Raw genomic sequence first — 25,888 nt, forward strand, 5'->3', positions numbered from 1 at the left:
TTTGCATAGGCTTTCCAGATAGTAAATATTCTCTAACACCAACTTGTGTGAAAATTCTCAGTTGTGATGCTAGAATCCCTATCGAGCTTTTCCTCAAAGAAGAAAAGAAACAAGAGCGAGTCTCAGTTTAAAATGTTTATTGCAGGAAATAAGACCTGCTGGAGAGAAAACAGAGAAGAACATTTGTGATCCATCCACTAGGTGCGTGAAGTGGGGTGGCATTTATGTTTGGGAAGGAAAAAATGGAGAAAATAACTGAAATACAAAATGACACTGAAACAGGAAAGGGGTTTTGGTCTCCTCAAGCAATATTGTTGCCTTGGAATCATTTGTTCTTGCGTCAGAGGGAGTAAATTCTTATAGGATATTCCCACCTATCCCTTGCAGCTTCACTGAATACAGATTACTACAGAAAGCTGAGTAGCTGCTTTCTGCTTTTTCTAAATTAACTGAAGTTGTGCCATCCCAAACAATAAGCCTAGTCCGCAAGGAAATGTATGTTTTTCATAGTCTCAAGCAACCTTACTTTTTCACATACACCCCCTCCCAATACAGCAACAAGGAAGTAGAGGATGTGATTCTGCTCACAAAGTCTAATGCTTCCAAGGTCATCTGGGCAACATCTACTCTCAAGAAATGGGACAATTAAAAACTTTTAACAAAGAGGTAGTTGAATCAGACATACAGTTATGGCAGAAAATGAACAACTGATGTGAGTTTTGCCTCTGAACCAGGTCTCATAAGACAATCCATGTATAGCGCTCATTGTCTGCTAGGAATTTTAACGAGCAACCTGTAGTTACCAAAAAAAAAAAAAAAAGAGTTAGCCAGGAATTAGTGTCCTTGAAATCCATCAAAAGACAAGTCTCTCCAAAACTAACTACATTATAAAGTCATCCTGGGTGGAATTTCTGGAATTTATCTGAAACCAGAAACTAACATGGTAATTAACTGCCACCACTTCATGGGCCATGATCATCCAAAGACCATGAATGAAATCTCCAATGTCCCAGAATCAAGACAGACATCCCTCCACTGTTTAACATTACAAATTTTCTAGAAAAAGTATCCTAAAATCATTTTATAAAGAGTGTCAGAGACAGAAAGCACCAAGCATTTCTTTGATTCAAGGCTGGCTGTTACATCAATATTCATCAGCCAACTGAATCCACTGATTGTAATGAAATCTTCACAAAAGAAAGAAGATACCTTTGTGAAGGGCCTCATTGGTCATTCTGTTGACATAACGAACACTGCTCTCTGGTACAAGCCACTTCATTACCATGTCCACGCAGCTTTTCCGGTAGGAGCTCCATACACTGCCACTGAGGGAAGCAGGGACTAGGGTTAATTAGCAAGCCCAGACTTCACACAGGGATAATTTTGACAGAGTATTTAGAATCATGGAAAAACACTAATCTTTCCTTCAACCTGCCCTCAAATGTGGGATCATCAGAACAAATTTTTCCCTATGTTCCTTTACTTTTGCCAACATAAAATAATGGCTGCCATTCACTTCCATGGGGAGAAGCGAAATGGTACGTTTTGAAAACCTTTGCAGAAAGGAAAACATGTACCTTGTCAAATGTCCAAGGAAAAAGAGAATGGGAGGACTGACTTTCATAGAAGACGTTGCAATAGAAAAATGGTAAAAAAATCATTCAAGGATAAATATACCCCCAGAAAAGTAATAGGTCAACCCTATCTTACCTGGTCTGTCCTTTGACTTCTGTGAGGTCTCCCACACTGACAGTGACAAAGATGCCAGTATTCAGATCCCATGCTACTTTGAGGCTGGTGTGATATGTCTTTGGTCTGCAGATGGTAAGAAAGATTAGACTACCCACTTGGTAAACAGAGACAAATAATATACCTACTTATCTCAACATTGTGTTCCCAACCGTATGCATTTGTTCCCAAGAAATTCTTTGCACGTGTGGATACCATATATTGTCACCAAACAATTGAGAATCTAATACCTGGGATATAGTATTTTAAATATCTGGTAGAACTGTGTAAACCTTTAGATTTGATCTAGAAGTAACGCTTCAGAATATGCAGAAACATGAACACGGCACTTCTCTATGGCTCTTTAAAGCAGCTGTGCCTTTTTCCAGGATTGCAGTGCTGCTGCAGGAAGGCTTGTGCAGCAGCCACACAATCCTGGAAACAGATTCAAAGAACTGCCTAGCCCAGCACTGGGCTCACCTGAGCTGTCCCTCTTCATCTGGAGAAGGAAAGGCGAGCAGCAAAAGTCCAATATTGATGATGACTTGATTGGTTTCTGGACACACCTAAAAAGACATGTTTAACAGCTTGAAAAAAACCTGATTATGCTGTACTTGGCTGGAGTACAAAGTTCCATTCTTACTTGCTTATTTAAGGAGAACCCAAGGCTAAAGTTGAAAGGAACTTAAGAAAACAGAGGGGACTCTCTCGAGGTTTTTTTTTAGACCATTCCATGCTCCTGTGCTACATATAAGACACACAGTAGTATTTTTAAATCTCTCACAAAATGCAAAGAAATACTGTAAGCAGGGACCCTTGATTTCAAAAGATTGAGATACAAGCCATCCGTTGGTCAGCTCTCCATATCCTCTATGTCAGGTTTTTTTTTTTTATGAATGAATGAATGACAAAAATATTTCCCTTCTCTGCCCCTTACTAGTCAGAGACTTCTCTGAAGTAAAGGATGTCTTTTTCTACTCAAATCAGCTATTCTGAAATGATACACAAGAAGACTTTGTGTGAACAAGTGATAACAGGGTGGAATGAGCCAGCAATCCCCAATAAAATCATCACGCTGTTAATATCAATTAAATGTTGCCTGTACAACCCTATTCCAAATTTTACGTTCCTTACTATTCTAATCTTCACAAGTCATGAACTGTGATTCTCACAGGCCACCTTGAACAGGAAAGGTTAGAACTGATGGGAGACAGTACAAGTTGGCACTGAATACAATCAGGGAATAGTACTTAAGCCAGAGCTTTTAAATAAAACTTGGCACTGTTAATCAGAATAGTCAGCATGAAGCATATTGTTAGCATTTATCTTCTAATGATGCAAGCATGACTCAAAGCCCTGCTCCACAGAAACTCTGATATTTTTATTGTTATTATTTCTTTGTTCCAATAAACCAGACTGCTGAGAACTGTTTTCCTGAGAACGGGTCAATATAAGCTCAATGCGGACAAGAGAGTTGATCCCAGTACTTTACTTGTTTGGGCTGCTGTTGTAGCTTGATCAGATTGCAGCTGTAGCCCAGAATTGTTATTGTGAGCCAATTCAACCTTTGTGTTCACCACTAGAAGAGATATCTAGCTTTTGTAATTCACGCCTGTCTGATTTCCACATTGCACAATCATCATGCATTTTAGGAAGTTCCAGAAAACTGCCAGACCGCCCCCAGAATGGCTGGATTGGAAGAATAGATGTTTTTATAGAGTTCCCAGAATTTGTATCTTCTGCATTTCTACTTCTAACTACTTCAGGAAATGCTCATCTTCTCAATTCATTTTTAAAGAACTATGAGTTTCTTCTCCAAGAAGCATTTTTCCATAAATCAAGTTGGACATTCTTTCTCTCTCATCTATCACCAATTGCAACAATGAGACTCTTATTTTATGAATACCTAAGATTTACTCTCCACAGTTAAATGCACATGTATGCTATTCTCTTAGATATAAGCTACTTTGGAAACATCTGTGTTAAAAAGTCATATAAAATATAAATAGAAGCAAGTTGTATTAGAGATGACCTCATATCCTGCAGGGAAACCGTATCTCTCCTCTTAACTATGTGATCTTCCTCCTGGAGTATAAAAATGCAGTAATTCTTTAGAATACCCTTCCTTTAATAAGGTGTCCTCCAGAGGCAGAATACAACTCCCATAATTCCCATTTATTAATGCAATGGATATCATAAATACAACTCAATAGGAAATGTGGTCCAACATTTCTGGAGGGCAGTATGTTGGGAAAAGTCTGTTCTAGAACACTGTCCACTTGCACTATTTTTATTTATACCATGTGACATACTCAGGGAGTCTGTTTTTACTCCTTTTCAGACAGGCAGCAGCAGGAGCAGCTTTCTTCATACCCATTCTGTAGTCAAAACTATTGAAAAATAAGTTATATGGACCAATTTTGTGAAAGGTCAGGGCCTTTATTATTTAAGGATGAATAAGAGAAATCTTTCCACATTTAATTAGATGTAACTATTTCAAACTCTGTTGACACTCAAGGGGACAGTTGTAAACTTGCAGATCAATACCTAGAGCTCTGGGCTGAAGGTGCTGCTATAGTGAATATTAGCCAAAAATAATTTAAGTATTTAAAGTTCATATTCCATTATTTTCAAAAACAAATCAGAAATCTAAAATCAGCCAGAGATAATCAAGTCCTTTCTCAGATGTCAAGCTTGGAGAATAACATCTGCATTTTTTTAAAGAGCCAAGAAACAATAATAGATTTGTTCAAAATCAAAAGGAACATTCCGTTCTAAATTAAGATATTAAACATAAACCTATCATATTCCTACCTCCAGGATGACAATGTCATAGTCACTGAAGGAACAAAACTGCTTGGACCATGAAGCATCGTTTCGAATCACTTCATTAATGACATATTCAAAATCCAAAGTCAGCTGTTCCACTGTTAAATATTGGCCCTGGAAAGGCAAACAGAGACGTAGCAGGGAAGAATCTGTACCAGTAGTTTCTGGCAGGGTCTACTCTTTAGCAAGACAGCTTTTAATTTTCAGAAAGTCAGAATACAACAAATATAATTGCTCCTCTTTTTAAACCTCCAACTTTGAGAACATCAATAGTCCCCTGTCCCAATTCATTTTTCCCTATCAATGAGCTATCTTGTGCAAAGTTTACACAATCTTAAACCAGCGGCCAGAAAAATCTGACACTATTGAGTGTACCCTGACCACCACAAACTACTTCAAACTCTTATTTATAAATTATTATACAAAGCACAACTTGGAATCTAACATAGCTTTGAATTATGGCAAGGATTAATTTTTTAAAAAAATTCTGCTTAAAGTTTAGCATGCTGTTATTGCAATAGTTGCCTAAATGCTGTATTATAGGCAATATTTTTCTGCGCGTTGATTGTTTTGCCTTTCAAATACAGAATCTCTCCTCTCTGATTTGGACAGAATCAACCTCAGTAACTATTTTAAATGGGAGTTCTAAAATTTCATTAAAAAACCAATTATGGTAGACTTTTCTTTCCAGAAGAGGTTCAAACTGTAATTGTAACACAACCTATAAAAGACAAAAATATCACTTCTGAAAACTGAATCCAGGAACTCCACATATAAGCTAAGCTAAATACTGCTTTCTTGTGTAAAGACTAAACATCTTTCAAATCTAACAGAAAAGAGATGGGGACCCAGACTGGCAAATCACTCCCATTCACACACTGTACTTGTCAAGTTAATTTTGCAGTCTTTATATTTTTTGGCTATGGTCTAGCCCTTATATGAAAGTCCTCTAACTGATAAATTATAAGCCAAGTGCACAGAACATGCTAAGCCATGTTTAACTGTCATTTACAGAATAAGCCATAATTGGTTAGATTCACACAACCCACAAACCATGATTAACAACTATACTAGTCATGGCCACATAATAAGCTTAAGATAAAATCAAACAAACTGCATAATGTTTGTTAAACTGGCAGCTAAACCAAAGGTGCTTGAAAATATAAACTGGAAGCATTTGAATGTGTTAAATATAAACAAGAAGCTTTCTGAAAAGCAAAATGATTTAAATAATCCCTCAATGAGTTCAAGATATCTCCCTAAATAAAACCACTATATTTCAACTAATCAGCTGCACTACAAAAAAGTCATTATTAATGAGGCCACATTTCCTCAAGAATAATTATTTAGTGGTCTTTCCCAAACGGAGAGCAGCATCTCTTTCTCTAGGATCAGAAGATTCCTAGAAATAACTCTTACCTGACAAACAGCCTTCTCCTTCAAGAGCTTCAAATTTCTTCCTAGGAGGTCTGTCACAACGAATGGCAAGGAGATTTTGTCATCCTCATATTCTGAAATGAAAAACCAAGTAAATGGGAAAATTCTAATGGAAAACCAAGTAAAAAATGACTATGCAGAGCACCAAAATAACTGACTTTAGAAAGATCTTTTGCAGAAAACTCAATAGAGAGTAAAAAAAAACCCTAAAAGGGAACCAAAACCAGAAGTATTGGAACAGGATGTTTTAAAGAGATCTTGTCCCCCCTTTGATTATAATGTGGGTATTATTCCAAAGCACCCAACAGCCACTGGTAGATCTTTTCTTTTTTCAAATCTGTTATATTAGGTTTTCTCATATCTTGTAACTACTAATTCCATTTAGTAATATTCTTGCTTTGGATAATTTATTAATTTATTTATATGATTTATATACTGCCTCAATCCAAATAAGGTTATAAAAATGACCTATCATTAGAGTTCAAGACCAATTTATGAACAGTAACATAAATTAAATTATGTTTTTAGTATTTTTTAACAGGTCAAGTGTTTGCGCTGTAAAATAGAAAGAACAGACTTCAATCTGCAGTTATCCACTTGACTGGCTTCATGGCCAAAAATATTTATTTTTGTCTTCTGCATTAGTTCTGGCAAGGTACCATGATCAAACATGCAAAAAGAACACACTTTGTGAATCTACTCTGAAAAGCAGCCAGTCAGCGTTAATTTCCTAGATTCCAATTTTTTAACACACTACATGAACTGTACCGTATTTGAGAAGAGCTTGCCACTGCAAACAATATTAAAAAAACAACACGTGCTGATTATATGGGGAAAAACCTGTTCCACAAATCCAAGTGCACTTACACCAGCTATTATTAAATTTGCAAAATCAAATCAGTCACATTTAATTTCTGCCTATTCTGACTGCATTCTAATAGTAAAAGGCAAAAAACATATACAGTGGGGCAAAAAAGTATTTAGTCAGCCACCAATTGTGCAAGTTCTCCCACTTAAAAAGATGAGAGAGGCCTGTAATTTTCATCATAGGTATACCTCAACTATGAGAGACAAAATGGGGGAAAAAATCCAGAAAATCACATTGTCTGATTTTTAAAGAATTTATTTGCAAATCATGGTGGAAAATAAGTATTTGGTCAATATCAAAAGTTCATCTCAATACTTTATTATATATCCTTTGTTGGCAATGACAGAGGTCAAACGTTTTCTGTAAGCCTTCACAAGGTTTTCACACACTGTTGCTGGTATTTTGGCCCATTCCTCCATGCGGATCTCCTCTAGAGCAGTGATGTTTTGGGGCTGTCGCTGGGCAACACGGACTTTCAACTCCCTCCAAAGGTTTTCCATGGGGTTGAGATCTGGAGACTGGCTAGGCCACTCCAGGACCTTGAAATGCTTCTTACGAAGCCACTCCTTCGTTGCCCAGGCGGTGTGTTTGGGATCATTGTCATGCTGAAAGACCCAGCCACGTTTCATCTTCAATGCCCTTGCTGATGGAAGGAGGTGTTCACTCAAAATCTCACGATGCATGGCCCCATTCATTCTTTCCTTTACACGGATCAGTCGTCCTGGTCCCTTTGCAGAAAAACAGCCCCAAAGCATGATGTTTCCACCCCCATGCTTCACAGTAGGTATGTTCTTTGGATGCAACTCAGCATTCTCTCTCCTCCAAACACGATGAGTTGAGTTTAGACCAAAACGTTCTACTTTGGTTTCATCTGACCATACGGCATTCTCCCAATCCTCTTCTGGATCATCCAAATGCTCTCTAGCAAACTTCAGACGGGCCCGGACATGTACTGGCTGAAGCAGGGGGACACGTCTGGCACTGCAGGATTTGAGTCCCTGGCAGCGTAGTGTGTTACTGATGGTAGCCTTTGTTACTTTGGTCCCAGCTCTCTGCAGGTCATTCACTAGGTCCCCCCATGTGGTTCTGGGATTTTTGCTCACCGTTCTTGTGATCATTTTGACCCCACGGGGTGAGATCTTGCCTGGAGCCCCAGATCGAGGGAGATTATCAGTGGTCTTGTATGTCTTCCATTTTCTAATTCTTGCTCCCACAGTTGATTTCTTCACACCAAGCTGCTTGCCTATTGCAGATTCAGTCTTCCCAGCCTGGTGCAGGTCTACAATTTTGTTTCTGGTGTCCTTCGACAGCTCTTTGGTCTTGGCCATAGTGGAGTTTGGAGTGTGACTGTTTGAGGTTGTGGACAGGTGTCTTTTATACTGATAACAAGGTCAAACAGGTGCCATTACTACAGGTAATAAGTGGAGGACAGAGGAGCCTCTTAAAGAATTAGTTACAAGTCTGTGAGAGCCAGACATCTTGCTTGTTTGTAGGTGACCAAATACTTATTTTCCACCATGATTTGCAAATAAATTCTTTAAAAATCAGACAATGTGATTTTCTGGATTTTTTTTCTCATTTTGTCTCTCATAGTTGAGGTATACCTATGATGAAAATTACAGGCCTCTCTCATCTTTTTAAGTGGGAGAACTTGCACAATTGGTGGCTGACTAAATACTTTTTTGCCCCACTGTACACCAATATATATTTAAATATATAGCAGGGCTAGCAATGCAAACTCTGAAATTTTACCTTTTAAGAAAACCAGAAATTTTATCAATAAAGGAATTGGTTGATAGACTGATTAAATAACTATGGTTCTCCCATGGGCAAGAAAGAGAGCAAATGCACCAATCAATTAGAGACATGAAAAGCTAGAACAAAAATCAGGGAAAACAAGGGAAAACAGGGTTGAGGGGATAAAACAAAGCAACTGGAAGGAAATAAGCTTTTCTCAGTTTTTTCTGGCCTTCATATAGTGGCAATCTAGTACTGTAATGCAATTCACATTGCTAACAAGAGGACAAAAGTGTGAATGCAACAGTTGGCTAGATGCACAAGACACCTTTTAGAACCTTCATAGCTCCTGTGGACAGCAGATACTTAACAGAGGTAAATTTTATGAGAAGGGATACCATGATGCAGCCAGAAACATTCATCTGGTAAAACAGGCATCATGGCTGCATTTTTAGTCAGCAGAACTATGTCATCACAGCCAGCTGAAGCACAAAGCCTGTGACCTGATACCATTATGATTATCACTTGAAGCAGAGCTTCTCAAAAAATTATCTTTACCTTTGCTTTCCATATTCCTCTGGCCGGCCTAATCATTATTTAAGAACCAGAATATATTAGCAAAATGCAGTACCCTAGCTATGTTAGACAATCAGAGAAGATCAGATCTCTCAGAAGGGCTATGGTCCAGAATTTTCTTCTAGACAAGTTTCAAAATCCATGCATGCAAAAATACTGTAGTTATTCATCATTCACATTTTACAGAGAGCAGTGCACAACAGGTGACTGCACTGCACAAATCTTAAAAAAAACATTTCAGGGTATATAAAACAACATCCACAGAATCTGTTCTAAATTTCAACAGGCTTGAAATTGTATGGGAATGCCTGGCAGAAAGAAGCACCCTTCTACTTCCTCACTTCGACTGTATTTGCACAGCATGCTGAACTGTGTCTATGGGAAGGGGCTTAGCATGAATGGGAAAATTGGACAAATCAACCCAGCCAATTAACACTAAGGGAAGTATAAAGCATAAAGAGCTGCAGTTTGGGGAGGGCTAATGTAACTCCCCCCCACACACACACAAGTCCCAAAGTTGCCCAGGAAAAAGGCATTCCTCCTCTCAAGTCCTTTGGGTATGTGGGTAAAATGGCAGAAATGGATGGGGGAATATGTTCAGCCCTCAACCCTATTAACCCATCATGTCATGTGGATTTCTTATTTTATTTTTTGCGCTGGTGAAAAAAATGCACACCTGTGCAAGAAGTGACAGCTTTCCAAGCTGTTTTGCATGAGCAGAAAGGACTATAAAAGGACAACAGACCACAGAGAGTGTCATCCCGATTCAGATCTACTGAAGCGTGGTAAGATCAATTGCCTGGGGAAAGGGATGACTTGATCAGCCATGTAATGTGAATACGGCCTCTGAGATGAGACAACTAGGAAGGCATCTTGGTGGTCCAAGGCTGAGGAATCAAGCCTTATGCTTCTTGCTCCTTCCTATGATAGATACATTAATTATCTGGTTAATTATACCAGCACTCCTGCTTAACTGATTCAGATCACAGAGCTCAACATTTTGAACACAGAATTTGCTTTTTTTTGCAGTAGCATACTTATTTCCAATATTGTAGCTGGACTAATAAACACGTGCACCCAATATTATCACATCCATGTGATGTTATTTGTCTTCAAACTCTCAGTATGAGAATAAATAAATGTTAATCATGGATATTATTTTTAAGATATTTATAAGCTTGCAGGCTGTAGCAGGCCCAAAAATTATGAATGAGTCACTGCTAGATCGCTGTTACACAAATAGAAAGGGTAGTTGGGATCCATGCCTCAGAACAGTTCTATTTCAGCGTTACATACAAACAGGATATAAGAGCAACTTTTAAATTATTTAATTGTGCTGGACTTTTCCAGATAAAACGATTCCTCGTGTGGTTGTGCTGTAGTGCCTGATCTTCTGCTAGCCTTAATTTAAAAGGCTGGGTGAAGTGAGAAAGGAAAACTCATGTAGTAAGAGGTGACACGGTGAGGAAAGCATTGTTTGCAGTGGGGATGGGAATGGTACAGGAAACATTCCCAAGGCTGAGGAAGTAGCCTTCCCTTGTTCCAACAGAAATTCAAACGTAGTGTGGATGACAACCTGACTCTATGGGAAAGAGTGCCTATCTACTGGAGAATATGGAAATCCATTTTCTTACTGAACCTTTGGCTGATGCCTACAAATCCTGATGTCAGAAATCCAAAATCTATTACTGATTTCTTCCCCACACTCACCACTCACCATCCTCTGCCTCAGAGGAATCACTGGGCTCCAGGACATAACGCAGTTTGGTATAGTTCACGTAGCCTGGCTCAGCTGGCAGATTTTCCAGTTCAAAATTGGCTATGGGAGACTCTTTAGGGGAATTCCCCATATCAGAAGTGCTACTGGTCCCAGATGATGTGGAACTATGAGCAACACTGCCATGTAAGCAGGATTCTAAAGTCTTCCTCAGATCCCAAGAGCCTAAAGCATCTTGGCCCAGAGCATCAGAGTCAAGGAGGCACTTGAGCCCATCGCCTGTTTCTTCTTCTACTGGTGCACTGCCTCTGGCTTCCTTGGCCCTTCGGAAGATGTCTGCAACAAATTCCTTTGCCATGGCTATAGCAGGTGAGACGTGGGTATCTATGTCCTGTGGAGGTACAGCAATAGGCTGCGTCAATGCAGTCCCACTCTGGCAAGAGCAGTTGTCTCTTTCCACCCCTTCCTCTAAGCTTGCAGGACAACGTGAGATAAGGGATGTGTGGCTGCCTTCCATAACAGGGGCCCGGGTCTGGCGACTCCTGTCATAAAGGATTTGGCAGAAGTTGCTGTCATCTAAAAGAAAGTAACAACAATAAAATCAGAAGTGCTGCACAATTTCTACAGCACATCATCAACATTTTCAAGGACTATTAGTAATATGTTGCTGACTGAAATCTACTCAGAAACCAATAAATGAATATACAGTATTTTCAAATATACAGTATGTTAGCTGTGTCAACTATGCCCTTGTCATCTTTCCCCACTGATGAGCTGGGCTTTAGTCTGCTCTCCAGCAAAGCTTTTTTAAACAGTAAAGACTCAATAGCTATGACAATGAGCATCTCATGACCAAGCAATCAAAGAAATTAATTCAGAGACAGATCATATACACTGCACAAGCACCATAATTTCCATTTTTCGCACTGCTTTTTGAAGACCCGTAACAAAGAAAATACTGAGTTACATAGAAATTATGAAAGCTTCTAGTAGCATGAACAGTAGTGGTCCAGAGCATATTTTGTATTAGAATAATCCTTGATTTCAGGGGGGAGGGGCATCAAGTCCCCTCTCCAATTAAGTACATGAGTGTCATTCGTTTTTATGAGGAAACTGAAATGCTGTACTTGGGGATATTACCAGTGCAGGCAAGACTTGCCCATCACTGCACTGTATGAAAGTTCAAAAACTCCCAGAGATCTCAAAAGAATGATTTATTCTGATTAAAAACTCCTGATTTTTTCAATGATTTGATCTGAATCAGATCAGACTTGATTCTCATAGGCCTACTATATATAACACATCCATCCAATGAAGATCCTTATAACCTGTAAAATCTATCCATGCATGTACTATCAATAATTTTGACAATCTTCTTGATATGACACCTAGGACTGTGCAGTGTTTCAGCTTTAAATGTATAAGGATTCTTTGTACTCTGTGACAGTGTGAATGCAGCACTATCTTTTCTCAGGATCACACAAGATGCGTTTCAAAACTGCTCCATGATCCTAGGAAAAATGGTTTAAGGAGTTGCAGACAAGTGCCGTGTTTGCATCTTTATGTATTCAAAGCACATTTTTACCTTCAAATTCTAAGAGCTACACAGTCCTACCAACACCTTGATTCAAAAGTTGGAATAAGATTCAAATCCAAATTGCTACCTCAGTGGTACAGGCATAAACTGATCTTCATAAGATAAACCTAATTTTCTTGTATAGTCTTTGCTCACATACACTGCACTAAATTATGGTTTATATATTTATGGCTGACTGAATAAAGCAACCTAGGTTCACACAATATGCTTAGCTAAAACCAAATATATCATATTATGGTTGAACATATTGTATGAACTCTACTATACTGAACAGCCCCATGAAAGGCTTGAAGATTTCTCAGCCAAAGAAGTTTGGCACATCTTAAATTCAGGATTTCTACAAAATTACAGATGGATTGGAATTGATCTGCCAAGTGATTTCAACAGATCAAGAAAAATGATTATCTCAGTGTTCTAAGAATATTTTTCTTAATTCCAGGAGTCTTCCCAGTTCTGTTCCTTTTCTCATAAATGGTCTAAATAAATGACATTCAAGTTAAGGTAGTAGCAGCCTTTCTTTGGAATGTACTTTTTAGTGGAATGCTGAACATTCTGAAGTTGAACTGTTTCTAATTTGAAATGGCTCTTTTTGTGTTCAAAATGCCTGTTTCAAGAGTGAAATGGGTTGCTTCAAAGCACCTTGGAAGAGTTTTGAGATTGAAACAGCTCTGTCCCGAGTGTGAGACACTCTGATTCAAGCTCAAAACACTTTCAAATTGCCCAAAGCAGCATATTTCACACAAGAAACGGCTACTTGAAGCAAATCACTTCAAATTCACACCGATTCAAACTCAAGAGGCTCTACCCACACCTAGTCCTTTTCAATATGGAATTAACTCATGCAAACATGAGGGACTTTTTATTGCTTTCCAGATAGATCTGCAGGGACAACATGAAAAAAATAAATGTTAATGGCATAGCCTGAATATTAGGACTGTGCATAGTATCTGGATGAAGTGTTTCATGGCATGCAGCAGCACAAACATGGTTAAAATCTTAAAATCCTGAAAGCAACTGCATCTTCTGCAAGGCTTACCTAGCTGCTTTGGATGCTGTTCTTGATTGTCTCTGTATGTGTGCATAGACAGCTGTTTCACTTTCTTCAACAAAGATGCAGCTGCTTTAATAATCTGAAGTGAGGTGCTTTGTTTATGCTCCTACATACTAGGAAGCGCCTCACTCAAAACTCTACACAGCCCTAATGAATATAATGTGCAAAGAAAGAATCAAGCATAACATTACAAACACTAAGGGTTAAGCTAAAGTTCTAACAAAAGGATATGAACTGATAGGAAGGGGTGTGAGTTCTTGCACTAGAATGTCCCATGTCTTGAAAACAAAAGTCCTATCACCCAGTAAGCTAAGTCTTAAAGTAGGTGTGGGTTCTGAATGAGCAGACTATGGTAAGAGAACAGAATTCATACACTGGCACATCTCTCTCTCTCTCTCTCTCTCACACACACAGACACACACACATACACACCTCCCCATTTGCTTACCTGATGTATGCACAGAAACAGCACAGGCAACTAGAGAATAGCTGGTGTTAAGCAGCACCACTTGGTCCTTCTTGAGTTGGAATGCTGGCTGAAATGTGGGGAAAGGATAAACCACCTGGTACTTCATGTGCAGCATGAACCCATGCTGCAAACATTTGGCATTTGGGTCACCTGGGAAGTATATGCAAAGGAGTATCAGAACGAACCCAGAGAAAACTCTCATCAGCTGGGAAAGCACTTCTTAGGAAGATTTTACAGTTGCACATTTTTATTGTTGAATTAAACTTCCAAGGTGGGGTAATGAGCATCTCTGCAGAATGCATATCATGTGAGATGTGAAGTCATGCTAATTCTCTAAAATAAGCTCTCTGAAGTTCACTTACAATTATTTCCATTGATTGACAGTGTCATAAAAAGGAATGTTTCATTTCTGTCATATCTGAAAAACTGGAACTGTGCACAAAAATGAAAATATTTTAAAAATTATATTAGACAATAATACTCTGATGGATTAATCCTAGCATTTTGTAGTCAGATTCTAGGTGCTTCTTTCTCCTGCTTACAATTTTAATCAGTACCTCCAAGATTATTTGCTATTAAGTATAAAAGATTCCCCTCTGTCACTCATGATTAACTTACCTGGATGTGCAATGGCCATGTCCCGGCAACTGGGACAGTACACAAAAGGAGGCATAGCAACCGTGCTGATATAGATGTCTCTATGGTTTTCATCACTCATCATCATGTTCATCAGGAGGCCATTGGCTGAACGGGTACTACCAGGACAGAAGAAATAGTGGTCATTTTCAGACAAGGCCATGTACATTTTTGCAGTTTTATAATTTTCAGTTCTAGCTTCCAAACTGAACTCCAAACTTGTTTAAAAAGCATCTGGCAGACTTTCAAACCCCCAAATTAATCCTCAATAAATTCAGTGACATTTATTTCCAATGAGCAGGAATGCAGATTTAACCGCTGGTAACAAAAGCTTATAGTGCTCCACAAAATTCCTAAATTTAATTTGTACATTTTTAAGTTGAGACATATTCTTGCCTGTACTCTGCAATGCTTCAGAGTATTGAAAACTCAACCCAAGGGATAATGTCTGCTCCCAAACACTTCAAGTCAGTATCTAATTTCCTAGATTTTAACATTACTAATATGGAACAAAAAGCACTGGTTTTTTTTCCATATTAGCAAATTTCCTAGAATTTTTAGCACTGCTAACATGGAACAAAAAAGGATAATTTAGAATGTCTCCAACAAGCAGAATGAGTCTGCATAAGAATATAGCAGATAATACTTTCAAACTCAAAGCTTATTTTACCAAAGAAACATACTTGAAACCAAAAACAATGACCTTGGAGGAATCACTGGGCCATTCACATACAGTCAAGTAAAGGTCACTATAGATTTCTTCATCCTGGAATAATCGAACCTGACGGACCTGAAGGAAGAAGAAGATACTTACTAGAACACAGATGTGCTTTGAAAAGAGATTATTAGGATGTACAATAACAATGACAAAAAAACCCTTATTAATCTGGAACATCAATCCCAATGTGCTTTGAGGTTGTATAGCCCTGCATCAGAGAATTAATTGTTGCCAAATGTAGCTACATGAAAAAGAAAAACAAGCTGTAAAAGACAGCTAATGCAACGTGTTTTGGCTTGCTGATTGCTTAGCATTTGCCAAGATTATGAAGCAGGACTAAGATTAATCTGACTAAATTAAGTGTCTGACCTACATATACAATTAGCACACATTCAAGGCTAGACTCAATGAGAAAATGAAGCAATACTATCCGAATCAAATGCAGATAGAACTACTTTGGGAGCAACAGCAGAAGGAAACCAGGGCCCCATTATCAGATTCCTCTTTTCTTCAACTATCACCTAGTAACCGACATCCTGACAGGTGGATAAAAATTACTGTGGATGAACAAAACACTCTGCACTCCAGTTGCAGGAGTCTTTGGATGTTTAGCTGTTCAAGTATATTTTGGTTTCACTGAGAATACTGTTTCAGAGGGGAATTAATGTGTGTCTGATTTAAATAAGATTTTAAAACCTTTTCTATATTGGTATGGGTGGCTATTTTATATTCAAATACTCTCAAAACATAAACCAGCCCAGAAATCCAGCAATCAGTCCAGGAATCAGGCATAATTATGTGATAATATGGACATCGTTTTTTTTTAATTAAAATGTTATTGATCTTGGCTAAAATGTCTCACCTAAAATTTTGTGATATATGAAGGAACATTAAAATGTTGCCAGGCTTGCAAGATTGTTGCACTTGTTATTAATTTAAATTTTTATTAATACTATAAAATAAACTAGTATAATCACTATACTAGTCAATAAACTAGTATAATAAACTATTTGGTACAATAAACTAGTGCATACATGGAAAGATCAAAATATAAACGGCTAAAGCTGATTTATAATATTTTATAAAAATGTTAAAGAAGTTTGAGGAGATTATTTTGGCTAAATTAGATTGTTACTTCCAATGTAATTTGTTTTAGAAATGTTACAACCCTAATTTGTCAAAGCTCAAACTAAGACTTAAATTGGTGAAAAGCAGTTATTTAAAAGGAAAAATATCAAGCACAGATTCAGACAGATAGATGAAAATCTGGTATTCAGCAATTTAGAATATACTACAGCTATGGCATTGTACCAAGTTGTCTGAAGAACTGCCTCTTCTCATATAAATCTGCCTCATATAAACAGAATTCGATCAACCATACTATCAGGGCCTGTAGTCTATCTGGGACTACTGAAAAGTTAGTGCTTACCATAGAATTAGCTGTCAGGAGAGATTACAGCCTTACTATCTCCCCCTCCTTCACTTCCTACTAAATGGTGATATTCCTTAAAAAACAAAACAAATTTCAAGACCAGAATAATTTGCCCCTGCAACTGGTTTTGAAATGATTAAAAAAAATATCAGTACTTTCAGAATTGTTTTGCTTTATGATATGGCACAGACTTACAGAAAAGATGCAACATAAATCTTATTAAATGAATTCTGGGGAAAAAAACCAAAATCCTGCACTTAAATCATTGAAGTAAAAGCTATGCCTCTCCTTATTTTGGAGATGTTTCTCTTTGTAACTGTCTTTTCTATGCTATCTTTAATATCACCTACTGTGATGCTTAATGTTCTCTACATATTTTAACAAGACTGCTGTCTAGTCTAATCCAGTATTTTAACCGCTAGAGCAAAATGGCTTATTTCTTTTTAACCTTTGATCATGCTGTTTAATTTTTCTTATTAATGATTTGTAATCTTCTAGCAGCTTATTAATATTTAATTGCTTTATAACTTTTAAATAGCTCCTTTTTTTAAAGAAAAAAGAGTAAAAAGAGATACCATAAATACTTATTGTACAATTGGTTATTAAGAAAATAAAATTCACTCTGAAATAGGTTACAAAGAAAATTTCCTATCCAGTTTTGAATTACACAAAAGTAGTATCTGAAGATTAGAAACAAACACAAATGTCCTGTCCCAGGTTTTCTTGATTATCCCCCAGAAAGAAGCATATAAGCTGCAGACATGAGGCATTACCATTTGCTTTTGTAATCTGACATTAAAAATTCTTTGTAAGGCAAGCTGAAGCTCTTAAATACCCACATTTCAAGAAATCAATATACGATGGTCACTAGGATGTATAAAACCACATAATGGCAAAGATCCAGCAGGAGCATTCCACAACTGTATCTGTTTACTATACTGCTTTTGTCACAAGTCAGAGCATCCAACCATTTCATATGAATCCACTCAAAAATCCACACAAGGGTCACATTTGCAGCTTCGGTGCAAAGCAAAACACTCATTTTAATTTTTCTTCCATCTTTTGAGCTGTTTGAATCTTTCACGGAGCAAAAATTCAACTTGGGCTTAATACAAAAGGTCAAACCTTATAACTGTACAAGGCATGGGGATATCTCAGTCCTGTATACATCATGTGCAGTATGGTCCATACCATTTTTAGTTTGCTGTGAACATTGAACTCCCACCAATAGAGATGGTAGATGTAGAAAGAGAAATCATCATCTCCACTGCTGCTGGTGTAAGACAAGACGTATCTCCCACACTTAGAGAACCCGAGGAAAATATGTCTGCAATGCAAGAAAATGCAAGCCAGGGTCAGACTGCAGGATTTTCAAATAAGTTACGTACATGAGCAGTTAATCACCTCACACGAAGGAAAATAACTAATCCATAACAATTCAAAAAAAGATTTGAATATAAACTTACCCAGCACACAAGAAATGCTCATCAACAATGCTCTTCAGAGACACACAAACCCTGGGTGGCAGTTTACGAAAGAGACGAGGTGACAACTGACCACTGATCTGTAAATAGGCATCAAAAGATCTCAAATACATACATATTTCCTTTAGTGTAGTAGTAGTAGTGGCAAACTTTATTACAATCTTTGACCAGCATATGTACATATGCATATATACATAAAAGTTGATAAACATAACAATTAAAAGAAATTAAAAGATTTAGAAAAAGGAGAAGAGGATGACATTTTCAAGAATTTCAATTTTATTAGACAATAGTTGCTGCTGCCCCTTCATGGCAGTGAGGCAAAATTTGGCTACATTATAGTGAACTTATGATCTGCTAGGAGGTAGGAGACATGCCAGTGATTGTTTCTCCCTGGGAGTTCCTTTATGAGGGACCAAATGAATACATCAAACAGGTTTGAGTAGAAATTGCAATGCAACAGGACATGCTGCACATGCTCTATGAGAGTCATAAGGATAAAGTCATTAAAGGGATTTTTTCTTTTTTGGTATTTACCATCAATGAAAGCTGAAGGGAGTGCATTGAATCTAGCCAGAGCAAATGCTCTGCAATGTCTATGGTTAATTAGGGATTGGCAATAATCAGCTGGATTGGTGGAAAAAGACAGTCTCCAAGACTTAGGTTGCCTTGGTGCTAAACAAATAACTTGTCGCCATTCTGTGTCAAGGATTTCTCTTTCAAAGAACTTTTTGCCTGATTGTATCTCATCCTTTGTATTGCCTCATTAGGTATGCGATAGGCTGCTAGTTTTTCTCTGATGGCTATCTTCCAAGTAGACTGGGAGTTATCCCTGTTCACCAGAAATATCAAGACCTGTTAGGTTAAACAGTAGTTTTAGCCAGTAGTTAAAGATAGCAATCTAGATCCTGGCCTCTATTCTTGTAATTCCTAGTTCTAATCTTAAAGTTGCATTTGATACGCATCTGGGGACTTGCATGACTAATCTTAAAAACTTGGATTGTACCCTCTCTGCTGCAGCTAAGTTAGTGTAAGACCCCAGTTGAATCCCATAGAGTAGTTCTGTCATAACTTTAGCTTCAAATAGTTTTGGGACAGCTGGAATGTAGTGTCCCTTCAGAGGAATAAAAGGACAGTATGGCCGTGGCACTCCTTTGGGCAACCTGTGATATGTGGGCCAGGTGCAGGTCTCTGCATCCTGATGAATGAAAGGTAACTCCTAAGTAGTCAAAGCATTTGACTTGTTCCGTGTTACTGCCATTAAAATACCAATTATGAATTTTAGGCCTTTTGTTAAAGGTCAGAATTTTTGTTTGTTTGATAACTTATTATCAATTTTTCTTTTTCACCATATTGGACAAAGGATCTAAGGGCTCTATACAGCCCTACCACAGACAATGACAAAATAACCATTCAGGAAACATGTCTATTGGCTAATTTTGGAGGATGAAAGTTGCCTTTGTTGAAGCATTCTGTAACTGAGTTTATATAAAAGTTAAAAAGTAATGGAGCAAGGATGCATTCTTGCTTTGCTCCTCATGCCGTAATGACTGAATTAGTTAAATGCCCTTGGGAACCACATCTAAACCTCAGGTTGTTATTACTATAGAATTTATATATGAATAAAAGTAATTGTCTATGTTGGTAGACAGCAGTTTCTTCTACAATAGTTCTCTCAATATGGAATCTAATGCAGATTTAAGATCTACAAAAGCTGCATAAAGAGAGCCTTTGGATACATATTTCTCTACTATTTGTTGTAATATCATTGCTTGGTGTATAATAGACCTGGCCGAAATCCTGCCTTCAGCTAGGATATTGTTATCTTCAATCCAATCACAGAACTACAGATGTTTAGCATAGATTTTGCTGATTATATTCAAAAGACCATTCTAAGGGTAGGATGGCAGAACAGAAAAAAAAAATAGATCAGAAGCAGCCAATTTGTTCCTTTAGCAGTCAAGAGATATGCTAGAAGTACCATATTTTTCCGACAATAAGATGCCCCCATGTACAAGACGACCTCCACTTTTCCAACCCAAAATTAAGAAATCAATATTTTAAAGATAGTGCAGAACACATTTTTATTTAGTAATTAGTTAACATTTACCTGATACAGTCGGTGGGAAGAGGTCCAAACCATCTCTCTGCAACTCTATTTCCAGGCTTTTTTGCATAACTGATTACATTCAAGCACGAGTGAAACTGCCGATAGCTTGTTTCTGCAAACAGCCTTCCTCTAATTGGTTTGTTCAGCATCAGCTGACGTTAGTTACATCAGGCTTGTGATTGGAGGAAGTCTGTTTAGGAGACAAGCTATTTCACTCGTGATTGGAGACTAGCAATAGGAGGAAGCCTCTCTGCAGAAACAAAGTATGGGCAGTTTTGCAACCGCGCAATTCTCGGCTGACTTCCTTGAATAAGACGCCCTTCAATTTTTAGGGTAAGGATTTTAGAAAAAAGTATCGTCTTATAGTCGGAAAAATACGGTATAATGACAATCCTTCTTAGAGCAGGTACCAGCAATACAAGCAATGTCCTTGATTTTTTTGCCTCTCTAAAGTAGATATGGCTTCTATAGCTTATACAGTACTTGCAATACTTCATCCCACCACTCAATAATGAATAACTTTTTTCAAGTCTGGGTGATTTTGAGGCTTATAGACTGCTTTTCCTCTAATGCAAGTATTGACATTCAGTTATTCAGTTCATTGTTTGGATTTCCACTCAATTATGAAAGCCCAGGTCATATTAAAATGTACTCATATACAGTACATCCCATTACAACTCTTGGATGATGTCAACAACCGTAATACTGTAGAGATGGGCAAAGATATTCAATTCCTTGGTCACTATAATTATTGACAAATAATCTCTCTCTGCCCCCCCACCTCAAGTAACTATTTGTGAATGGAAGAATTAGTAAATAATGAAAAGACAAAAATGGTGATCCTCTTATATAAGAATCACTTAGTGAAGTTAACTCAAAATGCATTCAAGCTAATGAAAAAAGGATAACATCAAACAAAGAGAGAAGTTATGCTACAGTTCTACTCCTAGAATAATTGTCTATGTTATTTTATCTTTACCCTACATCTATACGTCCACATAGCTCCTATCCTCATACAACCATGCTGGATGAACCCAGGGAAAAAGAATAATTTGGGCAGAATTATAGGCTGAATGAACTAAGTTAGGGTTTTGCTGGTTCAAGCCCAGCTCTGAAGATATGTCTGCAAGCCCTTTATTATGGTCAATGCACAATATTAAAAACAAATTCACAACTACAGTGGAAAAAAAAGAAAAAAATGGACTTCTGGAAAAAATAAAACTAACACTATCTCAAACATACACCAAGGACCCACCACCCAACCTAACCCAAGACCTAGGAGAAAAATCCAGGTTTAAAGGGCCTGTTTGAACAATGCCAGGGTACAGGCAATACAAATCTTTGGGGTGATATTGTTATAGAGGGCAGATAGTACAACAGAGAAGGCATACCTCCTGGGTCCCATTAGATGTCATTTTTTTTAATCAGTGGGACATGGAGCATGCCAACGTCGTCAGAGCAAACAAGATGGGCAGACACTACAGGAGACATTTGGTCCCTCAGATAGCTGGGCCCTATGCCATGAAGAGCTTTATACTTGATAACCAGCACCTTAAATCTTATCTGGAAGCCTACCGCTAGCCAGTGCAGCTCACAGAGAAAAAATGTTACATGAGTATACCATGGCATGCCCATAAGTGCTATGCTGCCAAATTCTGGACCAGCTACAGCTTCCAAGTGGTCTTCAAAAAGCAGCCATGCATTACAATAGTCTACAGGCAAAATGACTATGGAAGCATGACTGTATCGGGAGAGCTTCCTGATCCAGAAATGGGAATAGCTCACACACAAGATAAATCTGTGAGAAGCCCTTCCTGACTACAGCTGCCACCTGCTCTTTGAGTAGGAGCTATGAGTCCAAAAAAACACCCAATTTGTGCACCAATCCCAAATAGGGAAGTGCAATACCATTCAGACGTAAAATCTCCAGTTCCAGATAGTTCAAATACTCATAGCCACTGTCTTGCTAGGATTGCGCTTGAGTGTGTTTTTCTCAATCCAGATCCCCACACCTCCAAACACTGGGAGAATACCTCAACATCACCCACTGGCTTCATGTAGATGTTAAACAGAAGGAGCAAGAGCATCAAGTCCCGCAGCAACCTACAAGTTAGAGGCTTCAGGCTAAGTCTGCTCCCAAAACAAGCCAAAACCACAAAGGAAGGAGAACTACCAGAACACAGAACTCCCCACTCCTAATCCCCTGTAGGCAGTCCAGAAGGATACCATGGCAAATGGTATCAAAAGCCACTGAAAGATCAAGAAGACCAAGGACATTTGTCCCAGCTCAGCCAGAGGTCATCCACAAACCATCTCTGTACCATGTCCCAATCTGAAAAATGACTGAAGCAGGTCCAGATAATCCATTTCCTCCAGGGCTCTCTGCAGTTGTAGCCTGATTACCTTCTCAACAAACTTCCCCAGAAAGGGAAGACTGGAGATTGGACAAAAGTTATCCAGAACTGTTGGATCCAGTGACCGTTTCTTAAGGAGCTGCCATGTCACTGCCTCCTTCAAAGCTGGTGGAATCACCACCACCCCTCAACACTACTGCACAGACCCAATAAGAAGGCTGCATAGTCAAGCATTCTGTCCACTTCCTTAGAAGCTGTAATTTCAAACTTGTCCCAAGTAACCAGGCAAAGACCATGCTTCCATTACCTCTCAAGACTTGCCCAGTTGGAGTCCAGCTCTGAGTGAATCTGAGTGACTTTATCCACCAGAAGATTAGAGCATTCTTCACAGTGGCTATGCACATGTCCCTGTGACTCATCCTTTTCCAGAGGAAGAGGGCCATTGTCTGGCTATCGATGGACACAATAACAGCAGAAAAATAACTATATTTTGCCACTCTTATTGCACAATGTATTCCTTGATACTGGCTCTCATTTGTGCTTGGATGGATTCACTCTTGGTCTTTCTCCAACAGTGCTCCAGGCATCTCTTCTGGTGTTTCATTCCTTGGATTTCCTCAGAGAACCAAGAAGCATCCTAGGATCAATGCACAGTAAGAGACTGCATAGGAGCAACCTGATCCAAGGCTTTCACCAAATGCCCATTCCAAGCAATGACTAAGACCTCAACTGAACTGTCCACCAGATCCTCTGGGAAAAACCTAAGGGAGGGGGGAGGGAGAGAGGCAGGTGGTAGTAAGCTGAAGAGCAACCAGACAGTGATCAGACCAGGGCAAAGAGCAGACAGTAGTGTCCTCCACTACCAGATTATGTTGCAACTACACCAAGATAAAAGTCATACCTTGCGTGCAACCCCTGGCACATGTTAGGCTTTCAATAATGAGGGTGTGGTCCATGGTTGCCATGAAACCCTGAACTGCTCCAGTTTCAATGTCATCTGGGAGCAAGTTAAAATCCCCAAGAACTTGTTTGGAGTTGGGCAGCATCAAATCGAGTACATAAATAAATGCTTTGGGTACTCCACTGCCAACTCAGCAATGAAGTAGCTCAGGGAATCTGGTACAGTAGCAACAAATCAAACTGCTCCCTAGAGCCCAACTTAATCTAAATAGTCTCATATCTGGTTATCTGCAGAGCAAAGCCTCTGAAAGCCATTAGGACCTCCCAGATGACAATCACCATCCTACTCAGTCTCCCCTGGGCTTACGGCTGGTGCCAAACTTGAAAGCCAGGTGGGCATATCTTCAAGATGGGAACTCCCCCCTTGAGGCCACCCGGATATCAATCGATATGCCAAATTGGTTGTCTCATCCATGATCAAATCATGCATAAGATGGCTTTATTACATATTGACCTCGCACTCAACAAGAGCAGTCAGGGTCCAGGGTCACTAAAGATCCAGTGACCTGGCATTGAAAAGGAATACTCAGGGCTGGCAGTGGGGGCAAATTTCAGCCATCAGCCCCACTTATCCTGAGAGGGGCCTGCCCTCAGATTGGCTTCTATTTGCCATAACCTTGATGGAACCGCCAGCCCTCTCATCTCCCCCCAACCCCACCTTGCACTCATTCTCATCCTCCCAGGCCTTGGAACCCAGCCAACTACCCTCAGCTTCATTCCCCGGACAGAACATAGGAAGGAATCTCCCCGGTTGCTTCTGCACTCAGCAACCGGAGGGAGTGCCACGCTGCCATGGTCAATCTACCAACCGACCATTCACACCTCCTCTCCCCGATCCCCCAAACGTAAACCAGTGTTGGTCACAGATCACGTCAAAGTCAATGCCCTCTGTTTCTCCAGTCCACGCAGAAAGAAGAGTCCGATAAGCGAAGAGTCCAGTGAAACAAAATCTGGCAAACCAGAACTCGGGACAGATGAAGAAAGGAAAAGATCAGAGCGGCTGCGGGGCTTAGGCCGATAATAACCACTTCCTCGCCACGACTCCGCTCCCGGCCCCCCAACTTCTTCCTACCGCACCTCGAGTCACTTGCTCCCGTAGCTCCTCGTGGGAGAACCAACGCGTCCCCGGTGGCAGAGAGCGACTCCAACTGAACCGCCGGCAAACACAAGTAACGACCGGGTATGAGCCACGCAAACTGCTTTCACCGTAATGCTCGAAACAGCGTTACCAAAGCCTTCCTCCCTATAGAGGCATTAATCCCACGTTGGCCCTCTCTCGCCGTCTGCCTCTCCACCCAGCACCAACCCACACATCCGTCCCTTTCCTCTTCGGCTGCTGCTTCCACTCACCTTGATGCGCTCCAGCTGTCTTACGACGTGTTCCCGCCGAGCCCCGCGCCCCAACTCGGCCGAGCCCCGCTTTCCTCCTGAGGCGGCGCCCCGCTCCGATTTCGAGCTCGGCGCCATTTTCCTCCACCTCCTCTGCCGTTCGCCGCCACGGCCCCCTCTCCTCCCTCGAGTGAGCGCCCACGCCGACGCCGTTCTGCCCTTGCTAATTGGCCAGCCTTCACACGTGAACGAGCGTCGATTAGAGCTTTTTCGGAACTGCACGGCTTCTCTCAGTCGTCATTGGTGAATGTAACTGTCAATCATCTGCAGTACCCTCCTATTCCCACTACAGAAACGAGCAATGTCACAGTTTAAGCGCGCGCTCACTCGTATCAGATCTTTTGCTGGATTCTGATTGGCGAAATTGCCTTTCAGTTTCGGAAGAGAACGGGAATAGGCTACGCCTCCCTGAGTTCTCAGACGCAACGCAGGATAGAAAAAGATATAGAGAAGGGAAGTATTATGTTGCCGTAGTAACACGGCTTGGGCTGTGCATCTGGTCAAGCAAGGACCACAGCACTTTGGACTAGAAACAGGACACTATAGAGTATTGAGGTATTAGAATGCGTGGTTTTAGATGGGATCCTTTTTAACAAAATAATGGAATATGGAATAGAAACTTAGTGCATGACAGAGTAATTCTAACCCTTTGTAATTTAACTAATCTTCTGCTTACAGGGAACCTTGTATTTAGGAAGCCTTAAATTCTGCAAAATGGATGGTATGATAGCTCCAATGGCTGAGAAACCATTTGATTCTCTTTACCTTTCATTATTTCTATTTAATCTGGTCTTCA

At 39.5% G+C, this 25,888-nt stretch overlaps 1 protein-coding gene across 1 annotated transcript; it reads right to left on the bottom strand.

Moving 5' to 3' along the window:
* Positions 1-106: 106 nt before the first annotated feature.
* On the bottom strand, positions 107-25,221 carry DCAF15 (DDB1 and CUL4 associated factor 15). Its single transcript, XM_007441199.4, has 13 exons — positions 25,054-25,221; positions 18,262-18,359; positions 17,987-18,122; positions 15,329-15,435; positions 14,628-14,764; positions 13,989-14,159; positions 10,893-11,468; positions 5,977-6,068; positions 4,543-4,671; positions 2,209-2,294; positions 1,711-1,815; positions 1,210-1,325; positions 107-793 (listed from the first exon to the last, which is right to left on the bottom strand). Exons 1-13 carry the CDS (start codon positions 25,168-25,170, stop codon positions 738-740), a joined length of 1,926 nt encoding a protein of 641 aa, XP_007441261.1. The 5' UTR covers positions 25,171-25,221; the 3' UTR covers positions 107-737.
* Positions 25,222-25,888: the final 667 nt, after the last annotated feature.

Source organism: Python bivittatus, unplaced genomic scaffold, assembly GCF_059951505.1.
Source record: "Python bivittatus isolate LINGU-HERP-01145 unplaced genomic scaffold, Pbiv_v1 ctg000220_np1212, whole genome shotgun sequence".
Classification (NCBI taxonomy): domain Eukaryota; kingdom Metazoa; phylum Chordata; class Lepidosauria; order Squamata; family Pythonidae; genus Python; species Python bivittatus.